Consider the following 27,260-nt stretch of genomic DNA (forward strand, 5'->3'; position numbering starts at 1 on the left):
CCATTGTTTTCCATGTACCTCGGGCATTTTATAGCGTGGGTTTTATTTCGATTTCGGCTTTGCCACTTACCATCCATGTTTTGCAAAAATACCTACCTACCTACCTGTGTACCCTGTAAATATAATCAACTGCTCTTCATGAAGAAAGACCGTTTTGCCTTTATTTGGTTTGATACATTGACTAATCTACTGACGGGGACTGACCTATCCCCAAGCATGCATATTGCGTGTTTGTGTTTGTGTTTGTGTGGAAAGTTTGCGAGGTATAACTACCTACTTTAACTATAGAACCTGCTGTTAATTTCTCTCTTCTTTACGATAGTATTGATACAACTAGAACCATTCATATTAAACAATCAATGAGGATCAAAACGAGAATCCTACTATTTCCATCCACCTTGGTAATCATTAACCACGAATACCTAGTAGATAGACATTGGACGAGAAAGAAACAGCTCTACAACCTCTCCTCTCATTCATAGCATGCATCGTATATGAAACGTAAAGCCTCACAATTGATCAGCAACAGACAGACAAACAGGCTCAGCTCCGATTCAGGGTGTCTATACTATATTATATAGTAAAGCAACGCCGAAGAGAAAAATGGGATGTACTAACTAAATAGGTATCCTATAAGTATAACAAATATAGAGCGAGGTGGCAAGAAGGAAAAACGCGTGAGTGTACGCGGACAGGTAAGATGGGTTGTGTTGAAGATCGAAACAAAGGAGAAGGAAGTTAGATGGTCGAGTGGTACAGATGATCTGGAGGGGTTGTTCTGGGCTATTCAAGAAGGGTCCAGTAGCCACAGTGACTGCTTGATTGGGGTAGATGGTAGGTGGGAAAGTATAGAAGAGTGATTGATGGCGATGACGATGAAAAAGTCACGAGATTTGCAGCAATTTCCATCTTGAATTTGATGATGGATGATGGGATGTTGTCATTGAGATTGCAGCGCAGCTATTCAAAAGATAAAAGGAATGGTATACAGGTAAAATTGAGCAAAGAGAAACGAGAAAGAAAAACTAGTCAGCGTCCATGTCGTCATCGAGGTCAATCGCATCCGGGTTGACTGGAGCAGCCGAAGGCTGCTGTTCCTGGCCAGCTGGAGGTGGCCGGTTGCCACCTTCTGGTCCGGTGCTGGCGGCGACAAAGCCCACGGGGGCACGAGCCTGTCGCTCCAATGCTGCCATTGCGTCTGCACGCTCCGCCGCCGCGTCCTCGCCGTCTTGCTCGTTGTCTTTGCCGCCGTCTTGGGTCCGCTGTTGACTGCGGGCAATCGCCTGGGAAGCGATGAAGTTGACGTCGGTGCTGTTTCGAGGTTAGTCATGAGCTGGTTTTTCGCTATATGTGGGCATCACTTACTTGTACTGTGCTTGAACACTGCGCTTGATACGAAGCATCTCCTTGAAGGTGTCCTCGTTTCCATGCTGGACTTCGAATGCCTCCCATTTCTGCCAGAAGGGCGCATTGGTACGCGGATCGCAGAACTGAGACGCGTGTCCATAGATCGCACGGGCCCGGTCGATTTCTCCGAGTCTCCGCTCCATTTCTGCAAACTTGAGGCACATTTCCTTCGCTTCTTGGTCGGGCAAGGCTGCAATGGCCCGTTCGTAGATGGGTCTCGTGGAAGTTAATCCGAAGTTTGAAGCCGACTTCGTGATGTAGAACTCAAACATCTCGAATCTATCCTCGTCGGAGACGGCCCGGGTAGCACGCTCGTAGATTCTCATGGCATGTCTGGCCAGACCGCGCTCCTCTTCCAGGTTGCCGTACATCAAGTATAGGGGTTTGGCAAATTTAGGAGGACATCCGTCCAAGGCCTGTTCGAACAGATCGCGGAGTCGCTCGATTCCAATCTTCCGGTCAACGGCCTTGGTCAGGTAGAGATTCCACAGTTCGAATGCAACTGGGTAACTGAAGAGATCCAATCCACGTTCGTAGACCTTGAAGGAGTCTTCGAAGTATTTGTTCTCCTCCAGGAGATTGGCGTAGTTGACGACGGTTTGAGGGGTAGCAATGCGCAGTTCGAAAATCCTTTCGTACACCTTCTTCGTCTCCTCCAGGGAGGACACACTTTCGACCAGATCGACATAGAAACTCCACAGCTTCCAGCTCTTGTGCACACGTTGCTGAGGCGAAAGGTTCTCGTCGAAATAGTCCACAGTCGATTTCTTCGGTGCTTGCGTTGCCTTCGCCATTATTTCCACGGCCTTGTCGAAGTTCTCGCTCCGGAGTTCCATTTCAGCCCACTCGCACCATGTCTCGGCCAGTTCAGCCACTGATTTAAAAGGAACCTTGACAGCCTTTTCAAAGATTACTCTAGCTGTGTCCAGATCACCTCCAGTCTCATAAAATTTGGCATAGTTGACCCAGAGCTCGGAGAATTTGCCGTGAGCCTTCTTGGGGTTGATAGCTGCAATAGCCGCTGTGTAGGTTTGCACGACTTCGTGCTTGTTGTCTCCCCAGAGGGCCACTCTCTTCTCCCATTCGATCACATTATTGGGGTTCTGCCTGAGAAGCACATCGTTAACAAGGAACGGTCGTCGATCCATCAGTTGCTCAAATCGCATCATCCGCAGATCAAGGTCGAAGTCGGCTTCTTCGTCACTTTGTCCTTTGTCAGTTCGAGTTGCTGCTGACTCCATCAAGCTTCCGATAATAGACTCCTCGAATTCGACATAAGAGTCAAAGATCAGGGTAAAGTCTCTGACTGTCATGACCGTCGTGATACCTTCCTCAAAGACATCTCTAGCTTTTTCGAAATTGCCTCTGGTGATCCAGTACGTGGCCAAGCCAGCCCACAGCTTGCCCCTTTGGTCGGCAAACCGATCAATGCCGCTGCGCAAAATGGCGTCAACATCGATTCCTACCTGAGGGCCAGTCTCGATCTGCTTTGCCTTTGATACCAACAAATCAACCATCTCCGTCCACAGCTGAAAGTTGCTCTTTCCTTCCTTGGACTGAAAACGGGGGTTGTCGAGGATCTCCATGTACCGCTTCACGGCCTCCGTGTACTGGCCCATATCGACGAGCAATTGAATGTACTCCTCGGCATTCTCAGGGTGAATCTGCATGTACCGAGCCCAGATCTTCACAGCGGTCTGGCCTGACGCGGAACGCGCAAAAGTCTTGTAGAGCTTCCAAATCCGATTGTGTTGTGTGATTGGCAGAGCTCGCAGTGCACGATCGAATGTCCGTCGAGTTTGCGTGACAAGAGGCTGCTGGAGCAGGAAGGAGAGGTACATTTCCCATATCCGCGGCATCTTATTGAGCAGGATTAGAGCACGCTCGAAGAGCGCGTTCACTTTCTGGTATTCGGCCCGATAGACAGTCGCGTTGCGGCCCTTTAGGTGGTGTGTCCGGAATTCGAGGTACTGCCTCTAGTCAGCTGTATTCTGACACCACCATGTGACATGGAATATAGTAATATGAGGGGTTCCGCAGGTAGAAAAATAAAGGTTCCATACCATCTTCCACAGCTTGTAAGATCTCGGCAATTCTCTGCACGCACGCTCCATGACCTGCACATGACTTTGGTTAGCACGTATATCGGGACGTCATCGCGACGGCAGAGAAAACGTACAAAAGCTTGCTCGTAGAGCGTGCCATGTTGCTGTTTATATTCGATATAGGCAAGCCATGGCTTGATGCTACCGGGACTGCGAAGGAGATCCTGTTCGTAGACAGTATCCTGATCGGCCTGCAATCACATCGCACAGTTAGCCAGGGTTGTCTGGTAAATCAATGGATGCGTCGCCCCCACTTACAATCAGGTAGAGGTCCGGCCCTGAGGCCGACGTTCGGTCCATCTGAGCGTGTTGCCGGTGGGATCTCGGGGGCAGGATTGTCCCTGGCATTGCGCCACTCAATCGAGCGGGACCAACTCACACGGTCAACACGAAATCCGCAGAGAAGGGGGTCGCATGAACGGGTAAAGCTTGTCTGGTCGCGCGGGTTGGAGAAAAGCGCCGAGCGCTGCGGGCGATGAAGTCGGACGTTGTGCACGTGACCGGCAGTCATGCGGGCGGGCACGGGGTGGCCCAAGCTCACTATCGCGCATCGTCATCGCATATCGCGGCCCTCCCTCCTCGCTGCAGCTATCGTGGCCTTTGTCGGGATTGGAGTGGCCCTTCTTGTTCCCTCTTTTTTCGTTTTTGTTTTCGTCTGCATCGATCATGTCGGGAGCTGTGGTATGTCCAGATTTTATCCTCCGGTCTCCTTTCAAGAGTTGTGCGGAGGCATGCATACTGATTACAATCACCTATTCAGGGCCGTGAGGCAGTCTTTCCGACTCGCCAGTCGTTGGGGTTGATGAAGGGTAAATTAAAGGGTGCTGAGACTGGACACAGTTTGTTGAAGCGGAAGAGTGAGGCTTTGACCAAGTAAGTTCTTTGACTTGCCCTATCTAATTGGGGTCTTGTTATCACTAACCCGTCCCGATCTACAGGCGTTTCCGGGGTATGACAGCCCTTCCTCACTGAAGCTCCCTACCATGTCGGAGACTAACCCCAGTGTCTAGAGATCACTCGGCGCATCGATGAAGCCAAGCAGAAGATGGGACGGGTCATGCAAATCGCCGCTTTCTCGCTTGCCGAAGTCAGCTATGCGGTCGGAGGAGATATTGGCTACCAAATTCAGGAGTCCGCCAAGCAGGCCCGGTTCCGTGTGAGGGCCAAGCAAGAGAACGTCTCTGGTGTCTTGCTCCCTCATTTCGAGAGCTACACGGAGGATGGAATCAACGACTTTGGCTTGACGGGTCTCGGAAAGGGTGGTATGCAGGTCCAGCGCTGTCGGGAGACCTATGCCAGAGCGGTGGAAACGCTAGTGGAGCTGGCGAGTCTACAGGTTGGTTTTGTACACTCGTGTCGTTGGTCAGACGAGTTAATACAGTTCTTAGACCGCATTCGTGATTCTAGATGAGGTTATTAAGGTGGTGAACCGGAGAGGTACGTGCTACTGTCCGAACTCATATCATTCATTAAGCTAACTTGTCACAGTCAACGCCATGTAAGACATGCAGCGCTTCGCCCATTAACCCAGATACTAACCGGTTACAGCGAGCACGTCATCATTCCCCGTACTGAAAATACCATCAAATGTTCGTATCCCTACCCTGACATCCTCCTACCCACTAACACCACCCAGACATCAACTCGGAGCTGGATGAGCTCGACAGAGAAGAGTTCTACCGCCTGAAGAAGGTTTCCGGTAAGAAGCAGCGCGACAACGCCGCTGCAGACGCAGAGATCCTGGCTGCGCGGCAGAAAGAAGCAGCCAGGCTGCAGGAAAGCGCAGATGCTGAGAAGAAGGAAGAAGAGGCACCTGAAGCACCCGACGTCCTCGGAGAGCAAGAAGATGCCGACGTGATTTTCTAGGCGCCGTTCAGATTCCCCATCGCCCTGTAACTAGTACCTCCCTCACCTACACTTTCTAGCCTGGAGCAGTTCTTTTTCGTCACTTCATATGCCTTACACTGTCAGATATCACACCGCCAGCCGAATGATTTACCTCAACAAAAGACATCAGACATGCTTTCTTCCCAGATACCATCCAACAAATCAAAGTAGGTAGTCATAGTAATAAAACAAGAGACATACTAGACACGAGGGAGAAAATAAAATAGAAATACCCACCCCAACGCCAAACAAGCCACAACCACCCCAATCATTGTCTCTGGTAAGTAACGCGAATGGGCTTTCCAGCCTCTCCCATAGGCATCCCCGACGTCGCCTCCTTGGCACTGATAGCCCCAGACTCGTTCTCGTACTCGACGAACGCAATACCCTTGCGTCCGGGGACCAACCGAACCTCCTGGAATCCCTCGAACCGACCAAACACAGCCGTCAGACTGTCCTGATCCGCAGTATCGGGCAAATCGCGCAAGAAGAGAATCTTGTTCGGAGGCAGATACTCGTCCGGAATAACCGCCGCCGCAGCCCCACTGGTAGGCTTGAGACCAGCGCCCTTGGCGGTTTTCGCAGGACGGCCAGGTTCCGTAGGTGCGCCGGGGGGTCGCTTGAGCTTTTTCTGAGCTTCGAGGGCTTCGTGCGCTTGTTTGCGTTCTACACCCGACACACCATCATTAGCCATTTGCACCAGAACGCGACAACAAGAAAAGCGAGGGAAGGGGGTTAACTAGCATACCCTTCTCAGCCAATCTCCGTCTCTTATGCGCCTCCAACTCATCCTCCCCGCCCTCACGTAACACCGTCATATCACTTCTCGTCTTCGCGTAATCCAACACCATGGGTTTATCGAAGAGTTCGAAGCCATTGATTTCGTCGATGGCGCGGGTCGCCGCCTCCACGGTGTCGAAGACAACAAACGCCTGTCCTTTCGCCTTCAGGTTCGTTTTCGCGACGATTTCAAGTACCGTGCCGTATTCGGAGAAGATCTCTTCCAGCGCTTCTTTTAGCTGGTCGACTTTGATGCGCTCTTCCAAGTTGCGGACCTATTTTATTTCGTTGGTATGTTAGAGATGTGGTGTAGTTGTGGAGAGGGGCATGGTGGAGGAGGTAACTGTACGTAGACTCTGTGGGCTGGTGGTTAGCTTTATGTTATTGCTATATGGGTTTGTTGCGATGCGGGTTCGGAGGATGGAGATCAGATGGGGGGAATGGCTTGGACTTACGTGCAGTTGGGGGGTATCGGGGTGGGCGCTGTTATGGACGCCATTGTTGCTATGTTTTTTTGTGGGGTGTACCCTTGTTGGTGGAGGAGTTGGAGGATTGGTGTGAGAGCTCTCGGAATTACCTACCTGGAGTAGGTCTCGAACTGTAGATATGTCGGCGACGGGGCCGGTGGATGGGTGCCGCTTTAGCGGGTGAGCTTCGGGTCAGGTGATTGCTGCTTTGTGGAGCGAGCTATTCCTGTATAAGACAAAATTAGGAGTCTTCTTCCATCACACCAGCATCATTGGTCTAGTGGTAGAATTCATCGTTGCCATCGATGAGGCCCGTGTTCGATTCACGGATGATGCACAGCAATTTCCTTTTTGCGTTTTGCATTTCTATTTTGCCGCTACTTCTTAGTAGACTTGGGCCTGTCTCTTTTTCTTTTCTAGATATTCTTTGTAAAATTGAAAAAGTCGCCAAATCATGGGATATCCAAAATTGCGAAATGCGCTAATTACAACCCAATGTCCTCCTCAACTTCTCAACCTGCTCTTTCAACTGCTTGGTCGGTTTGGACCAATCTTCCGTCTTGACTACTTCAACCTCCGTCTCTATGTATATATACTCGGCCACAGTGTTACGTACCTATTCTGATTAGCTGTAAACACCGCAGAAGAATTGAAAGACTCACCCTAGGGAACGGATGCAGTAGCAGCGCCGTCATTTTCTTGATCACTTCCGTATGTAGCTGCTCTATCCTCGACAGAGGTGCATAAGCCCGGACTGCCGCTTCGAGTCGGGCGATGTTTGACGATTTGAAGTGCGCTCTTTGTACGAGGACAAATAGCTTCCGCAGACTACTACATGTAAGTAGACGTCGTAGCCTGCAAATGGGAGAAAAGTACCTTGGGATCGAGTCATCGCGCACAGAAGAGACAAAGCTGTCCAATAGGAACGCCAAGACCTCAAGCACAGGAATCGCAAACCGATCGTCTTGCAGGTTCTCGCCCAATATGGCAGCCAGGTCCTTGATTATGGCCAATACTGCAGCCTGCGGATCTTCTGCTTCTTGAATGCTTTGTACCAGAGCTGAGCGAGACGACCGAATCAGTCCTTCGCTACCAGCAACGGCCGAAGTTGCTAGGCCTTGAAACAGAGGCTGGCGCAGCCAATCAATACTCTGCAACTGGAGCAGCTGCAGCAGATACTCCGTTGAGGATACATGACTGAAGTGTTCGTATTTCCTGATGTAATCAGTATCCTTACATCTTGGACACACATGGTAGACGCACCTTGTCAACGGCGGAAAGCCATTGGCTGTTTCCCAGTAGCCCTGAAGACAAATCCAAGCTTGCACACGTACTTTGTCAAGCTTTTCCGCTGCAAGTCGGCAAAGGCACCCAACAATATCTTGCACCCCAGGCAATTCATTGGGAAGTCTTGGTCCTGCTTCTAGAACCGTCTTTGCGGCCTGGATCGCTTCAAGCCGAATCAAAGAACCGATGTCTCCTCGCCTATCGGTTGTATAATCATTCAAGAAACGTACGAGATGATTGAGGATATCATCGGTTACGTCTTCGAAGCATCAGCAACTGCATTACGTTTTGACAGTCAAACATACCTATATGCGGCAAAACACCGGTAGCCAAGCTCTTGACAGCGGCCACTCTCTTCTCGATTAGTTCTTCTTTCTCTGCACATTCTATGATGCTGTCTATGATAGCTTTTCTGAGAGAACTGTTCTTGTCAATTTGTTTGAACACTGTGCCCAGGGCCGTGATCTGGCCGCGGCCTGTTGGCAGGTTCCAGGTAGTATGGATGTGGGAAAACCACCCCTGAATCATCTTCTCTTGTTCGTCAGGTGGTAAAAGAGGTAGAAGCTCGGATACTGCATTGGATGAGCTCTCGATAGAAGTATCCTCGCTCCGTGATATGCATAGCAAGAGCGTTTCTTGGGCCTTGCTTAGTAAATCCACTGAGGGTTGAGAGATTCGTGGTTCACGGGCCAAGGTAACTGATCGAGCAAGAGAACAGATCAACTGAGAAGAGGCCTCCGCTGTCAGCTCAGGCCGGAAAGTCTGAAGGGTGAGGTCATCTTGGGTTGGTCCGAGCGAAGAGCCGAATATCTCCCAGGCCTTGGCCACATAATGCGAGACACTCGTTGCGTCCGATGCATCTACGAGATCCCTCTCACGGTGGGCGTTGAATGCGTCAACCGTAGCTGCGATGGCCAAAAGACAGCCATGTCTAGTTTCCACGTCACTGTGTGGAATACTAGATAGCCTATTCAGCAGCCGCTGGAACACTTGTTGCATTGTTTTGTATGACTGCTGCGTACTCAAAACTCCGATTGCTTTGGCTGCATGCCTGCGAGACTCTGCGTCAGGCGAGCCAATACCTCGCCAGTGCATCAATGATTCGACAAGGGGGCTCCAGTAATGGAGGCTGAGAGCAGCGGTCGCATTGGCAACATCGATCATTGCCCGCGAGCGCCGAGCCACCGCATGGTAGTCCACAACTTGCACAAGAGGTATACCTTCGGCAATTGTGTTGGGATGACGCCCGATGAGCTCTTGCAGTGCTGCAGAAGCACCCCTCCGAATATTTCCAGACGGGTCAACGCACGCGGCACACACAAGTTCGATCGCTAGCATCTGCAATGTGCTTTCTTCTTCACCTTGAGCTGTGGCTGTGCTGATTGTCGACGGTTTCAAGGCAAGCAGTTCCTGGGTGGTATACTTGCGAGACAGCGCCCAAATTCCGAAACACGAGGCGTCGCGTACACCTGTTCCGACAGAGCTTCCAGTTGATGACCGTTGCTCGAAGTCAAGGCCAGAAACAAGTGGTTGAAGCACATCGCTAAGTTGATGGGTAGGAGGCGCACGGCGAAACAAGAGATGGCCGAGCGTCAAGATAAGCCCCTGCCACCTCTGAGCGTCGACTGCGCTCAAATTTCGTTTCAACGTGTTGATCCCTATCCTCCGTGCCTCCAGCGGTGTCACTATGGCCCCGTCTCGCTTCTCATATAGGATGTTCTCCTCCAAAGAGCCGGTAACAGCCTCGATGACCTCCGCGGCCATATCTGGATCCAGCTTCAAAGTAATAATACTTAGAGCCTTGCTCGCTGCAAAGCGTACAGGGGTATCCTTATCAGCAAGAGCGACGAGGAAGTGATCAATTGCATCCTCTAAAATTGTAGAAACCTGGTCGTCCGAGATTGTACTGTCGCCCCTCTCATTGAGTGACAAGGCCATAACTGTTACCGTACGCAAGATTTTGATGATAGTCTTCCGTGCCAGCGCAGAAGACTTGATAACTTCTGAGACAGCTGAGTTGCCCTGCAGAATTTGCAGCGTCTGTCCAAAGACGGGAGACACCAGGGGAGCAAAGTCCTCCACCTGGCCCGACGCACCCAGGCGAGCGATGAAAGACAACACCCCAATACACGTGTAGACTGAAGGGGGTTCAAGATTACCTGCAGGCTGAACAACCGAAAACGCCCAGTCCGTCAGATTAGTCAAAAGCCCAAGCGCCTGCATATCACGCCGAAGCACCAGTCGTGCCAAAACAATTGTAGCGGCTTCCCGCTCTTTACCTGAGACGTTAACATAATTCAAGGCCACAGAAAGTAGAGACTTTGTAACCACTGGTGTGCGGTTTGGCATCTGTTTCAAAGTCCCAAGGTTGTCATACGGAACCGGGATATCATCTGACGACATCGAAGCCAGGTCGAAGGGAGCAAGTAACAAATGCGACAGCCAAATCAGCATCACATATCGTTCTTCCCAGACCAGTCGCAGGGGAATGTCTCCAAGGCCTAGCTCAGGTTCATCTTTGACGGCATCCCATTCGACGAAAGCGCGGAGCAGCGGGTCAAGGTACTTGGGCTCATTGTTCAAGAACCTGCTGATGACTTTGACTCCACGGACTTTGCAAAAGGTATAAAGCAGTCTGCAGATCGCTCTTGGAAGAGGATACGCTGTCTTCTGACCTTGCAATCCTGCGGGTTTGGACGCGTATTGATCGCGATGCTTCAGCAAATATGCCAGAAAGGCATCAACTAAAGGGGGTAGAAGGGCCTGCAGGTGGGGGTCCAACAGCTGCGGCCACTCCTGAAACGGTTCCAACTACAAAGTGGTCAGCTGTCACTACAAGAAAAATTCGTAGACTAGACATTGATATTAGGCACGGCGTGGGCAGCTTGCTTACCAGGCCGACGAGTCTTTCTGTTTTTGCGGCGGGGGTCCATCTCCGTGGAATGCGGGTGTTTGGCTGGTCGGGTCGAGTCTTCCAAAGGAGAGATGGCAGCTTCTCGGAAAACTCTTGGACGAGGTCTCCAGAGGCACGCTGGAGCTTAACCTCCCTATCCTCGGCCGCATCCATGATGGAGTGCCACTAAGTATACTGAAGCGTTGGAAAGCATCGAATCAGAAAGATTGAAGTCGCCGCGGGGATTCCATCTGTTGGTTGGTGCTTAGTCATCACTATACAGATCGATTCCTGCATGGCCATCCTTCTTAAAGCAGTTCAAAATGATTATAAGTACCTAATCGTACAGAATTATTTACTCTACTAAGTCCATTAGCAGTTAGCCTGAGTCAGTCACTGCCAGGTTGAGATTATCGATTACGAAAATTGGGTTCGCCTGCTGGCAGTGTGTATTGAAGTTTATATATTTCTATCCATCATGATCTGTCCCATACGGCTGTCAAAGTTGGACAACTCATTCTTGACCATAGACCAATATCTAAAGATTTATTTAGATTATGAACAACATATGTGTTAGAAACAAGAGTTGTTTAAATTATCTTATATTGAATGTAGATACAAGCCCCTTGATTGATGACATTCACAGTTTCTCACCAAACAGCATGGAATCGCATAAATCGCATTTTGGAGCACAATCACCAGCTGTATAGACTCACCATATTGTGAATGATGCCCTGTCGTGGGAATGTAACGATACAGATTTACGTTGAAGAGTAAATTTAGCTCAATGACGATGCGATTGCAGTGAAGTCTCCAAGAGACCCGGTCTATATAAAGGCCTCAACCACCCTGCCACTCCAACTTCCCAAAGTAATCCGACAAGATCTCTATTACATTACTACAAAGCTATACAACACTATTCATATTTAAGCCATTACTGCCGAGCAATGACATACAGGGATACTTCATAACTCTACCCTCAATTGCAGGAGCATAATAGCATCTTCATGAAATCCATGATACAAAGATATCCGTACCCGAAGGCAAGGACTTTGACCTACGAGGTACCACCAGGGTAGGCCGACTTAGTGGTCCAGTAGATCGCAGATACGGTATGTCAGCTATCTGACCGAACTTGAAAACCTTCCTGACCTTATCTTACCAAAGGCCGACATCATATTCTTCAGAATCGGTCCTCTGGACCATTCCGTAATGCGTGCGGGATCCTCGCTCTGCATAGTGAGAGCTTGAGACATGACATCCTTCGTTTTATCCTTCTTTCCAGCTAATATTCTCTAAATGGTCGCGCTTGGCCCTTCTTGCCTCGCTTGATTAAAGAGCCACCACGCGACTGCGGCTCGTTGGAGCAGCGCTTACAGCATGGTTCACCATATGGACCAACAATCAGTTGATATAACCAGCTAGACATGAGACTTGATAGCTCATTGGCGCAGTGTCTCCATTGGAAAAAGTCTCTCTTTTGAACAGAACTCGAAGCCTTTTCCCCAGCTCAAGGCTTTCTAAACGAGGGAAATATAGTTTAAGTGGCTGTTCATTGGTTAGGAACCCCTGTGAGCCACATCAACAGACAGTACGATGAGAGTACCAGGCAGGAGCCGGGCTATGGAGAGTATAGGCGTGCTCGGTCTACCATTCCAACATTACGTGGGTTTGGAACCTGAGCCCGAACCGCACCGTGTGAATGAGCCAGAAGAAGACGTGTTACCGAGTGAACACGTCCACGAACTTGATTATACCAGGCACACAACGATTGATGAAACAAAACACCAACAACAGCAGCAGATGGCATTTTGGATAGCATCCTCCAGTGATCCCAGAAAGACCGGGCCAGGGCTACCCGGCGCCACACAAGTGTGGCTTTCTGGATACGACGGAGACGGAGAACCTTTATTCCCAAGACCACGCATTTGTTGCTTGCGTCGAAAACACCAAACTCCAAGTCTCTGCTCCGTAGGTCGGGGTTGAGAGAGATAACCACGAGACTACTGGGGCTGGGTCCCTGTGTGACTCGGAGGACGAGGCATAAGCTACAGATTACTGGGATCCCCGGCTCAGCCAACAGCTAATCTGATAGATATCCCCAAGCCGTGACCAATTGGTAACCTGGTGCTTAACAACATCAAAATCGATTAAATTCTGGGATATAGCAAAGAAACACCACAGGAAGCGACTTGTAATCGTCATAAGTACTCCAGCTCCGTGTTTTGAGCGGAAATACTGTCGACTGTCCTTGTGAGTGAGATGCGATTCTGGGAAGACATGAGCGATGCAAGACAACTGATATTACTTGACATTGTTATATAGGGACATAGAGTCTTCCTCTTCTTCGACCGCAATAACGAGCAAAAAGCGTAAAGCACAACATTGAATGCCGGTCGCCTCTGTTATCATCCGACCTTGGGTGATACAAACATTTTGACAGTGCCGAATCCGCTCATGCTCGAGAGCACCCCATGAAAAGCATCAAGAAGGTTGTTCATGTAAGCATCTGCTGGATCGTCACGATGGCGAAGGGGACTCGCCCCCCAAAGCGATACATGCTCGTGAGCATGCAGTTCAACTCCTGTGTGCATTGTCTTCGCCACGCGCTCAACAACTACAAATATGCCCAAGGAGTTCCTTTTGATATCGGGTGCCAAATGGATGCGCGTGCATCTATTCTGTATAGCTTCTATTTCAAGAATAATAAGCTATGCGAACCAGTGACTTTCGCGCGCTCCCTTTTACTTAGTGTACTGGTTGAGATTCGAGAACTCGGCGATGAGGATGACTTATTCCGCTGCAATACGCATCCCCGAGTCTTATTGCCTGGTTCGATGTCCCTTATATACGCCCGGATGCTAAAATCAGCTTGGATGAATGGTCGACTGCCTCGGCTGATAATTTCCAGTTTCATCCAACGATACAAAGAACCTCCGCCCTCAGAGAAATGTTCCCATCCTGACAAAGTGCCTCGTCGGACATTGAAGGCTATATCCATGCTAGAGCTCCAGTATTGTGCAGCTTCTATTACGGCGGCAAAAAGACATGTGATCCGATAAGATTCGTATGCTCCTTGCATATCGATTGTTCACTAACACCATGGTGACCACTACCCATGTCAGGCATATTTGGTAACGCCCACGAGCTAGTGGAGATCATCGAGTGATGATCCACCTTGGGATTAGAGCAGGAGCATTGGAACGACGACGCAAGCTATCGATCCGGGCAGATTCACACATTTAGCTATTGCTTTTGGCAATGCCGAGGGCACGCACGCCCATGAACACATAAGAAAGAAATGTGGTAATAAAGCACGAAGATCCGAAACCATGTTCTCGATCTTCCTCAATCTCTCTCTTTATTCGACATGAAAGATAGCACAGGACAGAGGCTCAAGGTCAATCATACTTTCTGGCTTGATATCAGAGTTAACCACGCAGCGATGAACTGCCTGGTTGGCTGGTTTCCGTACCGCGATATAGGCATGTTAATGAACGAATAGCGCAAAATGCCAAAGAAAAGGCTGGCTTTCTTATTCTTCGCTTGAATAAATCACAGCAGGCACCAAGGACGGTCATGACGAACCCACTATGATCTAGCCGCCTCGCTGCGTGGCTGCGTGGCCGAAGATTCCCACCCCAGAATATGATTATTTCCATGAAAAAGCACCAAGCGACAACAATAGAAGATGCGCCTCTACAAATGCAGAGTGTTACTAGCGCCTTGATCAGGAACTGGCGGATCTCACAGAGACCATATCAATCCATGCCTGATCTCGATATCAGAGAAATGGTGGCTTGCTGCGAGTTGATCAGTGGTTCCTATACCACAACCGAATACACCAAATCTATCTAGCTGGCAAAAGCGCCGAGTTCCAGTGAAAGAGAATCATCCAACATCATCCGTCTCTGCTCATCACTAAGAAAAGGATAGCCAGCAAGGAGAGGATGATATGTTAGTACAGTATTGCCGAAATACTGGCTAGCCGAATGGTTTTTTGGTGGTTGGTGGTGGCCACCACTTAATCCTTCTAACGCCGACAATGTGTTCAGCCTAACACATACTCCATATCTCAGGTCCTGTGATACCACACGTAATATCAATTCAAAAGTGTCATCAGCGAGAAAGTGACCCTACGCTAAATGGCAACCTAAACTACAGCCTTGTCGAGTGGCCATCTACTGCAAGTAATAGAGACGTCTGATCTAAGCTTTCCTGGAGAAGATTCACGAGAAGGAATGGGTTGTTGGTGAGGACGAGGTTCAATCATTCTACTGCAAGCTCATGAAACCACCCGAGACCGATCTGGAACAAGATGCGCATCAACTGGCCGGCGTGTTAAAAGGCTCTCCCAAGATGATATTTATAATTGGAATACTGCGTGATCAAGTCCTTCTCCAAGGTAAGAAGGCACTCATGTAGACATAGATTTCAGGCGACGTTTATGCGACTCTCAAGGCGGCGGGTGTTTTGATTGCAGGATGCTCCACTCCAGACTTGATCACAGCGAACGTCATAAGCTCGTGAACAACTTGAGTAAACACCGAGATGAGTTCATGATTCTCATCATGTCCTATATGGTGAACTCAGCGGGGTGAAATCTGCAGCTATTTTTACAGAAACGTCCATCTTTTCAGCGTGACTCTCCGCCGGGCTATTACTGAACAGGTAATTAGCAGGATATGCAGATTCGGACAGATTCATATTGTTCAAGTGTTCGGCTATAGGGTCCGAGACTCTTTTCAAATTGTTCTCACTAACCGCGCCACTGAAAAGGCGCTGCCTGGCATAATGACTGAAGATGAGTCTGTGGTCGCTACTTCATGGGCTATCCGAGACGGCTGGCCGGTATGGCCATCTGGCAGACTTCTCGATGGTCTCTCAAGCATCACAGTCATTGATGATCTGGATGATGTTGCAGTCCTACACATCCTGTGGAGATACAGACATTTCCTCGGAGTCCACCTGGAGACAGATGCTATTTGGTGATTACTGTGGTATCTGGGAGGATAATCAAAATGATGACTGCAGGATCTGGACAGCTTTATCCATTATTCATAAGTTGTTGTTAGCAATGAATTTGGATAATAGCCCGGTAGTACTCCTGGCTCTGTGTAGTAACTTCCTGGTTGGCAGATACGACCCACGCCTTCTGGCATCACGGGTGGTAAAGTAGACTTGACGTTCTGTCTGTCTGTGGTTCACGCTTGCATAGAACTGGGATGGGATGTGGTAGAGTTGATAATCATAACTATGACTTGTGAGAGGGAGAGGTTCAGGGCATGAGGAAGGATCGACATCATACAATGGTGCATATGGTATGATATTAAGATATATATGCTTTGGGGGTATCTGCACCGGCTACTGTATCTCCTCATATTAATACTATAGTAGAATCATCATAATACCAATTAGGCAAGAAACTTGAAAATCATCCAGCTTACACTCTCCCCAAAACATCATCATCGGACTCACCACTTCCTCCGTAAACCTCCATCTCCTGTTGATGCCAGGAAACCAGAGTGGGTAGAGTAATACTACAGAAACAGGGTCAACTAACTTCGACCTACGCTTGTAAGTTCTCTATTGCATGGGACAAGCAATTATCCAGTAAAACTATCATATCATGGAATCATCTCAAAACAAGCAAGTAGCTGAGCTATCTAATTTGCATTGCAAGTTAAATCGCTAACCATGCAACTCCAAACCCATAACAAACAAAGCATTCATCAAACCAACGATCACCTCAAAGATCTACATCAAAAGCCGAAGGACTACGCTTTCGTCCAGGCCGATAACTCCCCTTCCCTTGATGCGCTAACATCAACATAGTCCGACGAACATGCATCACCGTAATAGCAATAGCTAATGAGTTCCACACATCCTGACCGCGTTCCGACAAGTCAAACTGAGAGATGAACCGACCGTCTTCTTGGCCGTTGCCGATCTCTCGAGGATCAGTGCTATGTGTCAAGATGGCGACGATGGGACCGCAGATTATGAACCCGGTAAGAAGGGGGAATTTGGTGTTCTCAAGTATTTCCGCCATCTTTTTCTCTGTATAGGTGTTGTCTGCCACGCCAAGGTCTTCCTGGTGCTGCCGGGTAAGCTTCTGCAGCCTTGCGTTCATCTTCCGGACGGCTGTGATGGTTTTTTCGTGTTTCTTTTGAGCGTATATTACATGGACTGGTAGTGCATCTTTCATGGTGTGTAGGTTGACGTCAAAGAGAGCCCAGGAGATGTATTTCTGGATCGCTTGTCTTATCAAGGGTTCGGGCTGCTGGTGTAGAATGTCGCAGTCGCGGACACGGCCTCCGACGGCAAAGAGACTTGTCAAGGCTTTAATAGCTGGATAAGTATTAGTATCTCTCTTGTAACGCAGTAAGTGAAAACTCACCATAGAGGTTAGAGCTTCGAGTGACGTCGATAATCGGCTTATCAGTCTCCTCGGAGCTCCTAGGATACAAAGATTCAGGCAGCGTCGGAAAGTCATATCGCCAGCTTCTGGGGACAACCGGCTCAAATCCACGCATGGCAAGGCGAAAGAACAAATCCTTCTCTTCCTCGTTAAAAAGACCCTTTGGTACATTGATCGCGCTGGCCCAGCGCTTGGCTCTTTCTACCGAAAAGTCAAAGACAATACCCGTCTTCTCAGTATGATGAATAGGACGGTCCTGATATTCTTCGTTATCATCCTCGGTAAAGTCGGCTGGGATTCCGATTTCTGTTTCAATGGACTTTATCGGAGTTGCCTCCGGTCCGGGAGACACAGATTCACCTGGAACGTACTCCTCGTATTCTTTTTTCGGGCTCTTCTTCGGGACATGTCGAGCACGAGGGAGTGCAGACGAAGTGATTGCAGCTTTGGTTATAATCTTCTTTCGAAGAGTATCCGGCGTCGGATATGGGATCGCACCTAGATCCGTCGTTGCATGATCCTTCTGTGAAAACCCAGTCACCCCATGTTGATACACAGGATCGGTTTGAGCAGACGGCGTAACAGGAACCTCTGCCTTCACCGGCTTCTCAGGGGTCAAACGACGAGCATCAACAGATGATGCGAATGCAGGATGTGGCATCACTCTCCTCTTCTTGGAAGCCCTGACCGTCGCTTCTTCGCCCTGGCTGCTATCCCCATCATCTTCTTTCCCAGGCATGTATGTAGCATCCACATCTGGTCTCCTCTTCCTATTCCTCTGAGCAACCCTGTCGATGAGCTCACTAGGATCTATCTCATTCGCATCGGGGTTGAAGACATCATCTTCCTCTGCTTCTTTGCTCGGAATGTATGTAGCATCTACTTCCCTCTTCTTCCTCCTAGCTCTCTTAGCATCATCAATCTTCAGTTCATTTGGATCAACCTCATCCGCATCTGACACAAACTCCTCATCATCCTCTTCGACCTTGATATACTCTTGAATGTAATCCGGATCCTGCGTCGGCAGCGGCCCGCTCCTTCTCAGAGACCCCCCTGAAGATACAGATCGCGCACGAATAGTCATCAGTGCGTTATTTGCCGGAGAATGAAACGAAGAATGAAGACTCTCGCTGATAATACTGCGTCGTTTCGCCGCTCCTTGTACCACGGTGGGTACACTTAGGACAAAGCAATCACGATGCAAAGTTGGAGTTGGTAAGGGCGGCGATATATATGACGAACAGAATGAAAAGGCTGAATCACTCGATAAGAGACTCTTGAAATCGGACGAATCCAGCTCTGTAAGGTTCGGGTCGGTATCGGTGTCGGGGGTTAATGGTGTTGGTTCGGAGGCATTTTGAGGCGGAAGTGAGGAGAGTAGCTCGAAGAGGAGTTGAGAAGAAGACATGATGTCTTTGTCTTGTAGCATCAATGATTTTATAAGTAGGGGCTCCTTGGATCATGCTTTGTTGAGCTGTGGATAAAGTGTTGGACGTTGGACAAAGAGGGACAAGAACAAACAGAGGAGGGGATGGGAGACCGAGACAACATACGGGTCTGGGGCAACAATGGAGTAAGCCTCAAACCTTGGAGAAGTAACACTGCAGTCACTGGGTGAAACAAAGAATCAATCTAGTGCCTTCCCTCCGCATCTTGATTGTGGTGATTAAGAGGACAAAGAAATCTGAAGAATCGGCTCTATAGAGCATCTACATTATATGCTATTCCAGATGCATTCTTTCACTCCTCGGTTCCGCGTCTTCCATTCAGTCATACAGCATTAAACAGTGAGTCGAGAGAAACGCTGAAGCAGAATTACATTCCAGGAACGGGGACTCGCCCGCAAAAGAACAGGAATTAAAAACAGCCTAAGATGCTGAAGACTTATAAGAAAAAAAATACTCCCCAATCAACCCCTCATTCCACATTCACAAATGCCATCATAGCGCTTACACCAGCTCTCAAAACTCTTATGGGTATGTGGGAATCCTTTCAGCGCAAATATGCCGAGCAGCCGGCATCAAGAATTCCGAGAATCAGACCGTGCCAATGTTGACATGAGGTAACGAGCAAACAACAGAAATTCGGACAACATTGAAGACGGCGCAATTACGCAAAGTCCGCGGTGTACGAGAAGCCACGGAACTCTTCCTGCATTGCCTGGGAAAGGACTGGATACGATGTTAGCGGGGAGACTAGCGGACACAAAACCTATTAGAATCTTACCGGATTGTACGGGTGTCAGGACAGGAGTGACGCTGGTGAACTCCTGGTCGAAGTTGCTAGTATCGGTAGGGCTGCTAATTTGAGGCAAGAAAGGCGGGGGCACCCGCTTGTGGTAGATGTCATCCCAGTTAATGTTCCTAAAGAAGGCATGGGACATGACTTCTTGGGCGTCGGTAGGTCCGGAGCCAAGACGTAGTTCTGGCTCACGGGTGAGGAGCTTCTGGAGAATCGAAACCGAATCGCGAGGCATGTGGATGGGGTATAGCGGCTCGTCGGCAAGAATAGCATCGTAGATTTCGTCCTCATCTTCACCACGGAATGGAGACTGCTGGAGAAGCATCTGGTAGATAAGGACACCGAATGCCCACCAATCAACAGCACGGCCATATCTCTTATCCAGGAGAATCTTTTGCAAGCATTAGTACCGACTAGACACGGATCACAAGCATTGTACTCACCTCGGGCGCCATGAATTCCGGAGTACCACAGAACGTGCTCGTGGTCGCACCATACCACATGTTCTCCTTGCAAAGACCGTAATCAGCAACCTTGATGTGACCATCCAGGGTCAACATGATATTATCGAGCTTCAAATCACGGTAAATGACACCGTTCTCGTGGAAATACTTGAGTGCCAGCAGGACCTCCGCAGCGTAGAACCTAGAATAATCAGCAACTTTTCATTGCCGGCCACCGTGCCCGTGTATAACTTACTGTGCTCGCTTGAGACCAAACTGGCCGCGCTGAATGTGCAACATCAGATCACCACCGCTAATGTATTCCATGACGAAGTAAACACGAGTCTCCGTCTGGAAACAGGCGTGCAGGTTCAGCAAGAAGGGGTGACGCTCTTTGTTCGCGATCATGAAGACTCGCTTCTCGGACTTCGTGCTTTCCACTTCGTCATTCTCGATGATGAACTCCTTCTTCAACACCTTGATGGCGTACAGCCTCTTGGTGCTCTTCGTCTCTGCCAGCATGACCTTTCCGAAGTTACCCTTACCCAGGACTGCCAGGAAATTGAAGTGGTCCAAACCAATGCGGACCTTGGGCTGCTGAGGAGCCTCAGGGGCCTGCTGTGGAGGCATCTGCATCATAGCCGGCTGCTGTGCAGGCATGCCATACGCGGCAGGAGCTGCATGCTGCATCGCTTGAGCCGGCATGCCTTGCGGAGCATTGGCGTACGGCTCGTACGCCTTGGGATCATATGTAGGCAGCTGAGGCTGCATTGGGCGAGTCTGCTCCACTGTACATTTCGAGTCAGTATCTAAGCAATGTTCGAGACCTGAAGACGTGAACGAACCTGGCATTTGCTGGGGAGAGGGCATTCCCGTCGCGACAGTAGCAGCAGCCACAGCCGCACTCGACGACGTTCTCGGGGGCATCTGCTGCCTTGCAGCGGCTGTCGGGGACTGAGGAGGCATGTACGAGTTGGTCGCTGCGCTCACAGCTTCAGCGGAAGGCTGCCGCTGAGGTGCCCCGTATGGGCTCTCGACGGGCTTCTGTGGGTAGGCCATAGCCGCACTGTCCTGAGGGCCCTGGGGTGTGCCGCTGGGCCGCAGGGTGCGGCCACTAAGACCGGAACTCACAGAGGCGGTCTTGTTATGGTTCTTGGTGCGGATCAGGGTCTCCAGGATTTGGTTGGCTGCCTCCATAGACATACCACAGAAATCAGGCACCAGATGTGTACAATGCGAGTGACAAGTAAGGCCACATTCTGCGAAAAGTCAGCATATTCCGTTATTGCAAATTCCTTATATTTTTGTAAGACCGCATACCTGTGCATCGCTTGGCGTTCTTCCGCCCAAAGGGAAGCAAATAACCACAGTGACAGCACCAGTTGGCGGAGATGTTGGAGAAACCCTCGAAGCGATGGGGAATGCGGTGGTTGATCTTTTCTTCGTCGGGATCGGTTTCGTAGTTGGCTTTGCTGATACACTTGGTGACAACCTTCGGGTAGCACTTCTTGTGGCAAGTGTATTTGCAGTCGGCGCACTGCATACCGGCGGCGTACTTGAGAAAGTCACCGCAGAGGGCGCAGCGCATGATGTTGTAGAACTGCTGGGTGACGAACTTGTGGCCCTGCTTCTCGTGAACCTCCTCCTTCTTCTGACGAACTGCACCCTGACGGTTGAGACCGATATCGAATGGCCGGCGGTCCTTCAATTGCTTGGCTACAGATTGGGTCAGTACAATCGGGGTGCAGCTTTTGAACAAACATACCGAAACTCATTGACAGGTAGATACGACCAACTGGCTCCAGCGCGAACCATGAATCGATCATGACCTGGTTCCCGCCAGGCGCTCCGGCGCTTCCATCTCCGTAACCTTGACTCGGCGCCGCACCAGGGCCTCCGGGCCCTGATGGGTGAGCAGAGCCTGGTCCCCCAGCGGTGTCCGGTCGTCCCGGCGCACCTCCATGCTCCATCTTATCCGCAGACACCCAACCCGATGCATTGAACTCAGACTCGATCTTCTTACGACGCATCTCTTCAGCGATGTCGGAAATGCGCACCCAAAGCATACCAATCGGCGTAGGTCGGTCACCCGACTTATCGTAGACTGTGAGCTCAATCTCGTTCGCCTTGTCGATGTCGATGTTGAACGTTTCGTCCTGCCACCTGTCGATGCGTGTCGCTTTTGTCCGAGCCTTGATGGTATCCTCCACTTTCAGCACAATGAACGTCTCGGGACCTCTGGAGAACCTCGAGCTGGCGGCATGGTCGACGTCCTTCACGGCGTGGATGCGGAGGGTTAGCAGACCAGTTAGTGGCTTGCGCAAATTGGGAGTGCTTAAACTTTCATCTATGGAAGTGATATTAGCACGTTTAGCAAACATGGCACAACGGAAATATAAGGGGAAACCTCAATGGCAGGATTACATACCATCGGGAGTATCCGTCGATTCAATGTCGACATGGAGATCTTCATATCGCTTAAGGGCCTGCTTCAGCAACTGAATCTTTTGGTTACTCTCAATCCGCCGGCCTTCGGCGTCCGCACGGCTCTTCCGATCACCCTCATCCTGATATAAGCGAACCATCTTCTCAATACCAGCCTTGTACTGCTTCTCCACACTCAATTTGAATTCGAGCTGCGACAGCATGAGCTGGATCTTGGGTCCGAGATATTGAGTGTCATATTTGATCAAGTCTAGCCAACAACGACGTCAGTTCGAGAAGAGCTAATGCAACAGACAGCGACCTGAGCTCCAGCAGCTGCAGAACAGTACATACCAAGCTTTGTGTAATTGGGCCGGGCCTTGGGCACGGGAGCGAAGGGTCGCGGGTCTGCATATGGGGCCCCTGACGGCATAGAACCAGCACCACCGTGCGGGTAGGCTCCGGAAGCATCACCAGATTCCTCGTTACCCCCATAACCCGGAGCATAATCCTTCTGAGGAGGGACGGGACCAGCCTCAGGATTAGGCGGGAGACGCTTATCGGTGGGGGAACCACCACCCTCGTGCTCCATGCGACGGAGCTGCAGCTCCCGCATCTTCTCCTCCAAGTAGGCGATATTCTTCCGACCATCACGGATATTCGCATCGACTCGCTGTTGCACTAGAGGATTATCGGTCGACTGTCGCATATTCGAGGCGGCGGTGATGAGGGCCTTTTCCCGCTCGATCTTGCGGTAGACCGAGGCGATGAGATCGTCCCCGTCCATGGTGTGAGGTGTGGTCCGCGGACAATGGGAGAATCGAGGGGAATGATGGAACGGGATCGACGCAATGCGACCGGGAGGGGGGTTGCGGGTTGGGAGAAGGTGGGGGTGTGTCCCTTTATGAATACGGAGGAAAAGAAGGAAAAGACGGGAGGGAGGAAGAAGAAAGAAAGCAGAGGAAGTAACTAGATAAGTTACAAGGGGGAGAAGGGTGGGAGAGAGAGAAAGTGAGAGAGTAAGGGAAGGGGGAGGGGAGGGGGGGGGGAAGAGGGATGAAGATGGGAAATGGCCGACGATCGGGGGAAGGAAGTTTGTTGTGGTGGTGAGGTTACGGAGAAGAAGGCAGAAAGAAGAAAAGCAACGGCAATAACAGCAGCAGCAACAACAACAATAGTAGGCGTCGCGGGGCTCTTGTTGACAGTTGCAGGGAGGGGAGGGAAGTCCGATCGATCGCGACGACGGGATGTCAGGTCAAGTCAGCTCTCTCCAAGGCAGGCAAGGCAAGGCAAGAAAGTCCAGGGTTTAAGCCACTCGGAAAACGTGAGACAAAGTTGGGCCCGTGGCGATGAACTTGACGGCTCAGAGTTCCTAAATTCCACCTGTGGCTGAGGCCGTGTGGAAATGTGGGAAAAATAGATAAAACGGGTGTGAACTCTCAGTACCAAGTTAAGTATAGGGTTTCATTACAGAAATAAGAAGAGAAAGAAAAAATAGGGAGGTAGTAGTAATAGTAAAAGTTAGGAAAAGTTAGGAAGAGAAAAGAATAAACTCTGGTTCATTCTTCATGTTATTATTTTTTCCTATTCTATCCATTCTGTTTTCTTACCGCCCGCGATAGTCACTCACACTCACACTCACTCACATTCACGGTTCTTTCTCCTTCAGGCAAGCAGTCGCGAGTTCGGAATGCGATGGACTGACTGACTGAGTAACGGGATCAGGCAAAAAGTCAATCCGCACTGCTTTTCCTGTCCCCATAATAGATGGACTGATCTCTGGATCGACCATCGGGGCAACGACACGGCCGGGAAGAATGATGCAATCAAATCAATTCTCCCTCTTCAACTAACTAGATAAACTGATCTAACTGACTGACTGGACTGGGGCTTGTTCCGCCCAGGGTCTCTGGTCCATCCATGGATGATCTGTTTCATCTTGCACGCACGGAGAATATTTGCCCAGAGGAACAACAAAAACAACCCCCAACATCAGTAACTCTTCAGCCCAGGCACGTAATTCGGGCCCAATCACCCGAGATTTCCTCGCCGGAGATGCGAGATAAACTACCGTTAAACTATAACGTCGTGTTCCCTGTCTTTCGGTCCTCTCTCCTACCATCATTCCTGCCGTGGTTTTGATGGAATTGGCCCGATTCCCCTTCCTCTTGTGCCGGCCTTCGGGTGTCCACTTCTTGACCGTTTCCTCTAACCCTGCGTCTGCCGATAATACTAAGAAAAATTCTGTTAACTAAAAAAAGGCAAAAAGGCACTAAACAGTTTGTTTCCATGGCTGCTGCTGGGATCCTCCCCCATCAAAAGTATTGACTCCCACTTGGCATCCGAGATCTATGATCCCCTTAAAACCCACAGCCACAGTCCCCGTGAATGACGTCTACAAAAGGGTCGAGGTCCACCCTCCCCTCCCCTCCTGTCGCCTGGATGAGGGGTTTGCTGGGGCGATTCTAGTGCCCCTTGCTTTTTAACCCACTCCCATGGCTGCACCACGCTGCTTGCAGGTCATGTGCCGTCGGATCATCCGTCCATGGCTGCCTTACTAGCTTGGAGTCCTGCGATTGGGGAGACATGCACCTAGAGAGACACCTGAAGACCGCGAAAAAGAAATGGGAAAGGCAACAGCTGAACAACCCCAAATAACAAGAACAAAATGAACACATATCCGAGAAGTAGGGAGGACATACGGTACGGAAATCAGAAGCGAAGGGGCAAAAGCTACTACGATGAAGTTTCGACATCAAGCGTGACGCGAGATGACAAATTGAGACTGCACCCTGCAGGATGGCGGACCGGTTTACTCGGATCTCTTCGAGATACGAGGAAGGGACAGCCACCCCATAAGCATTACGCCGTACAACCCAATGCATATCGGATGCAAGACGTACGTGCTCACTGTTTGGGCCAGCAGACCGGTGAAGAATGGCGATACTGCTCCCCCGCTGCTTCCCATGGCACTGATAATGCTCAGACTGGACGTCTGCATCGAGCGCGGCAGTAGCTTGCTGAACACTACCGTGGCGCAAGGATACACTGGTCCCAGTAGTAGACCCACTACGGCTACGGCCACGGCGTCCCCGATGATGTTGGGAATGAGCCAAGTCATGAGCTGAAAGGCAACTGATCCGAGCACCAGTAGGATGACAGATATCTTCTCCCCGACTAGGTGGGCGGGATGCGATAGGACAAACCGTCCAACGGTAATGCCAGCCCAAAACCCGGCACTAACGTAGCCAACTCGTGAGGGGTCCCCATGACGATAGTTAATAAGGAACGAGACCACCCAGCCGGAAATGGAGACTTCCGCCCCTTGGTAGGCGAAGATGAACAGAGCTCCAAGTAGAGTGGGTCGACTCTTCAGTGCTTGCTTCAGAAGGTCTGTTCTGGCCGGATGGACTGGGCCAGGCGTTTGCTGAGAAGTGGTTCGATGGAGCGCCGTTAGTAATTGTGTTGGGAGTTCCTTTTCATATTTCCGGAACGCCCAAGCGGAGAACACCATGTTGATCAGCGACATGGCCAGGTTAATACTGTAGAAGTAGGACCATCGGACCCCGTGAGATGCCAATGCCGTCGCCACAAGCGGGCCTATGATGCCGCCGATGCCATAAGCACCATGAAGAGCGCCCAGAGCTGCAGTGCCGTTCACAAGGTTCGCGCAAAAGACATTATTCAGGGCTAGGTTGACAGCCATGCCGAGGCCTAGCAGGAAGAAACTGGCCACAACGGCAGGGAATGGTGGCTTGCAGACGAGGATGACATAACCAGCGGTCGTCAAGCCTGTAGCCAAAGAATAGGTCTTTGACCGGCCGAGCTTTAGCTCCAGCAGTTGGGTCAAAGGGGCAGCAAGAATGAACCCCACCGCATTTGTTACAAAGATCAGCGACACGATAGCATAACCGATATGGTAGTCTTTCTCCATATAGGGAATGAGGGCTCCAGGAGCGCTGTCGTTCAGTCCCCCGGCGAAGTTCATCAAGCAAGCACTCAACAGCCGCCATTTAGTCATTGGCGGACTCTGTATTGCGGGAATGGAGTCCACAGCTTCCTCTCCCGGCGAAGTGAGATGGCTTGCCAATTCCCCGGGGCTCACAGGCATCTGCAAACCCAGTGACTGCTGAGAGGGTATCTCGGCGGTCTGTTGACTACGTTCTCGTCGGAGACCCTCTAGTTCATGGTCCGAGGGAGCATGAGGAATCCCTTGCTTATCCTTGCGCACCACCGCTGCAGGACTCGTGATTAGCGGCGGACTCTGAATGTCCACGAGAGTACCCAAGGCTGAGAACGACATCTTCAGCGGAGTATCCAGTCAGTAAAGAGATCCCCAAGAAATTGTAGTACGAAAACTGTGAAAATCCTAGGAAGAATGATTCTTTCAGGGAGCTCTGGGGATCCCCGACGTGTCGGGATCATTATTAATATCAAAGGAAGTGAATTAGCTTCAGCAGAATATCACCCCGCAAACCCCACCAGTAAGCAAACCTCAAAGAGATAGGATTCGGAAGCCAATCAGGCACATGCAAGTTTCACCATATGATACATCCACTCCAAGTGCCGGCAAAAGTGTCCAAAACACGAGCTCAAGTGGTCTAGATGCCAGGTTTTGCCCAGACATTGTGCAGGAGACCTGACTCGCAAGCAAGACCCTGTTTCGAGGAATTCCGTAATGCACTGTGTAGCTGGCTTAAATGTCACGTTTCTTTCGACCTTCCACTGAACATGAGCAAGGCACTAGGTAGTAGATGAAGAGATCTAGAAGGCGGGGGAAGAAAGAGGGAAGAGAGAGCGAGACTGGCAAAGAAGCGGATGGGGACCCACACACTCCCCACCGGGGATTTTCTACCGCCCGAATTTCTTCTTTCGAGAAAATCCTCCGCAGTCGACGGTTTTCGC

At 50.2% G+C, this 27,260-nt stretch overlaps 6 protein-coding genes and 1 non-coding gene across 7 annotated transcripts; 2 read left to right on the forward strand and 5 right to left on the reverse strand.

Moving 5' to 3' along the window:
• Positions 1-1,025: 1,025 nt before the first annotated feature.
• Positions 1,026-3,812, reverse strand: BO83DRAFT_312359 (mRNA splicing protein SYF1; the record flags this gene model as incomplete). The annotated part of the gene is made up of 5 exons (XM_025527514.1): positions 1,026-1,311; positions 1,366-3,377; positions 3,471-3,524; positions 3,587-3,703; positions 3,771-3,812. 5 exons carry the CDS (start codon positions 3,810-3,812, stop codon positions 1,026-1,028), a joined length of 2,511 nt encoding a protein of 836 aa, XP_025388530.1.
• Positions 3,813-4,087: 275 nt separating this feature from the next.
• BO83DRAFT_378169 (H(+)-transporting V1 sector ATPase subunit D) lies at positions 4,088-5,547 on the forward strand. Its single transcript, XM_025531185.1, has 8 exons — positions 4,088-4,193; positions 4,273-4,385; positions 4,451-4,461; positions 4,523-4,848; positions 4,901-4,949; positions 5,001-5,010; positions 5,061-5,101; positions 5,149-5,547. Exons 1-8 carry the CDS (start codon positions 4,179-4,181, stop codon positions 5,376-5,378), a joined length of 795 nt encoding a protein of 264 aa, XP_025388531.1. The 5' UTR covers positions 4,088-4,178; the 3' UTR covers positions 5,379-5,547.
• BO83DRAFT_416942 (uncharacterized protein) lies at positions 5,198-11,007 on the reverse strand. The gene is made up of 9 exons (XM_025534725.1): positions 10,827-11,007; positions 8,239-10,744; positions 7,910-8,192; positions 7,523-7,861; positions 7,309-7,474; positions 7,263-7,275; positions 6,635-6,756; positions 6,148-6,454; positions 5,198-6,065 (listed from the first exon to the last, which is right to left on the reverse strand). The coding sequence occupies exons 1-9, from the start codon at positions 10,998-11,000 to the stop codon at positions 5,668-5,670; spliced, it is 4,308 nt and encodes a 1,435-aa protein (XP_025388532.1). The 5' UTR covers positions 11,001-11,007; the 3' UTR covers positions 5,198-5,667.
• On the forward strand, positions 6,913-6,983 carry BO83DRAFT_t142. Its single transcript has one exon. It is a non-coding gene; the product is annotated as a tRNA-Gly (tRNA).
• A 5,549-nt stretch (positions 11,008-16,556) lies between the features above and the next one.
• On the reverse strand, positions 16,557-18,655 carry BO83DRAFT_416943 (uncharacterized protein; the record flags this gene model as incomplete). The annotated part of the gene is made up of 2 exons (XM_025534726.1): positions 16,557-17,177; positions 17,227-18,655. The coding sequence occupies 2 exons, from the start codon at positions 18,653-18,655 to the stop codon at positions 16,576-16,578; spliced, it is 2,031 nt and encodes a 676-aa protein (XP_025388533.1). The 3' UTR covers positions 16,557-16,575.
• Positions 18,656-19,602: 947 nt separating this feature from the next.
• On the reverse strand, positions 19,603-22,466 carry pkcA (protein kinase c). Its single transcript, XM_025527042.1, has 5 exons — positions 21,697-22,466; positions 21,252-21,647; positions 20,777-21,190; positions 20,188-20,719; positions 19,603-20,133 (listed from the first exon to the last, which is right to left on the reverse strand). Exons 1-5 carry the CDS (start codon positions 22,310-22,312, stop codon positions 19,902-19,904), a joined length of 2,190 nt encoding a protein of 729 aa, XP_025388534.1. The 5' UTR covers positions 22,313-22,466; the 3' UTR covers positions 19,603-19,901.
• A 2,357-nt stretch (positions 22,467-24,823) lies between these two features.
• On the reverse strand, positions 24,824-26,727 carry BO83DRAFT_25178 (putative MFS efflux transporter). The gene has a single exon (XM_025527041.1). The coding sequence runs from the start codon at positions 26,656-26,658 to the stop codon at positions 25,168-25,170; it is 1,491 nt and encodes a 496-aa protein (XP_025388535.1). The 5' UTR covers positions 26,659-26,727; the 3' UTR covers positions 24,824-25,167.
• Positions 26,728-27,260: the final 533 nt, after the last annotated feature.

Source organism: Aspergillus eucalypticola (assembly GCF_003184535.1).
Source record: "Aspergillus eucalypticola CBS 122712 chromosome Unknown BO83scaffold_11, whole genome shotgun sequence".
Classification (NCBI taxonomy): domain Eukaryota; kingdom Fungi; phylum Ascomycota; class Eurotiomycetes; order Eurotiales; family Aspergillaceae; genus Aspergillus; species Aspergillus eucalypticola.

What these genes read in the sequence shown, in the direction of transcription:
- BO83DRAFT_416942 (XM_025534725.1), bottom strand. Translation starts at nt 11,000, where the DNA reads ATGGATGCGGCCGAGGATAGGGAGGTTAAGCTCCAGCGTGCCTCTGGA. An exon ending in CAGAAAGACTCGTCGGCCTG is followed by an intron (nt 10,745 to 10,826) that starts GTAAGCAAGCTG and finishes ACCACTTTGTAG; the next exon opens with TTGGAACCGTTTCAGGAGTG. An exon ending in CGGTGTTTTGCCGCATATAG is followed by an intron (nt 8,193 to 8,238) that starts GTATGTTTGACT and finishes GATGCTTCGAAG; the next exon opens with ACGTAACCGATGATATCCTC.
- pkcA (XM_025527042.1), bottom strand. Translation starts at nt 22,312, where the DNA reads ATGTTTGCTAAACGTGCTAATATCACTTCCATAGATGAAAGTTTAAGC. An exon ending in CTCTCCCCAGCAAATGCCAG is followed by an intron (nt 20,720 to 20,776) that starts GTTCGTTCACGT and finishes CGAAATGTACAG; the next exon opens with TGGAGCAGACTCGCCCAATG. An exon ending in TTTGGTCTCAAGCGAGCACA is followed by an intron (nt 20,134 to 20,187) that starts GTAAGTTATACA and finishes TGATTATTCTAG; the next exon opens with GTTCTACGCTGCGGAGGTCC.
- BO83DRAFT_25178 (XM_025527041.1), bottom strand. Translation starts at nt 26,658, where the DNA reads ATGTCGTTCTCAGCCTTGGGTACTCTCGTGGACATTCAGAGTCCGCCG.
- BO83DRAFT_378169 (XM_025531185.1), top strand. An exon ending in TGGAGCTGGCGAGTCTACAG is followed by an intron (nt 4,849 to 4,900) that starts GTTGGTTTTGTA and finishes TACAGTTCTTAG; the next exon opens with ACCGCATTCGTGATTCTAGA. An exon ending in TACTGAAAATACCATCAAAT is followed by an intron (nt 5,102 to 5,148) that starts GTTCGTATCCCT and finishes AACACCACCCAG; the next exon opens with ACATCAACTCGGAGCTGGAT.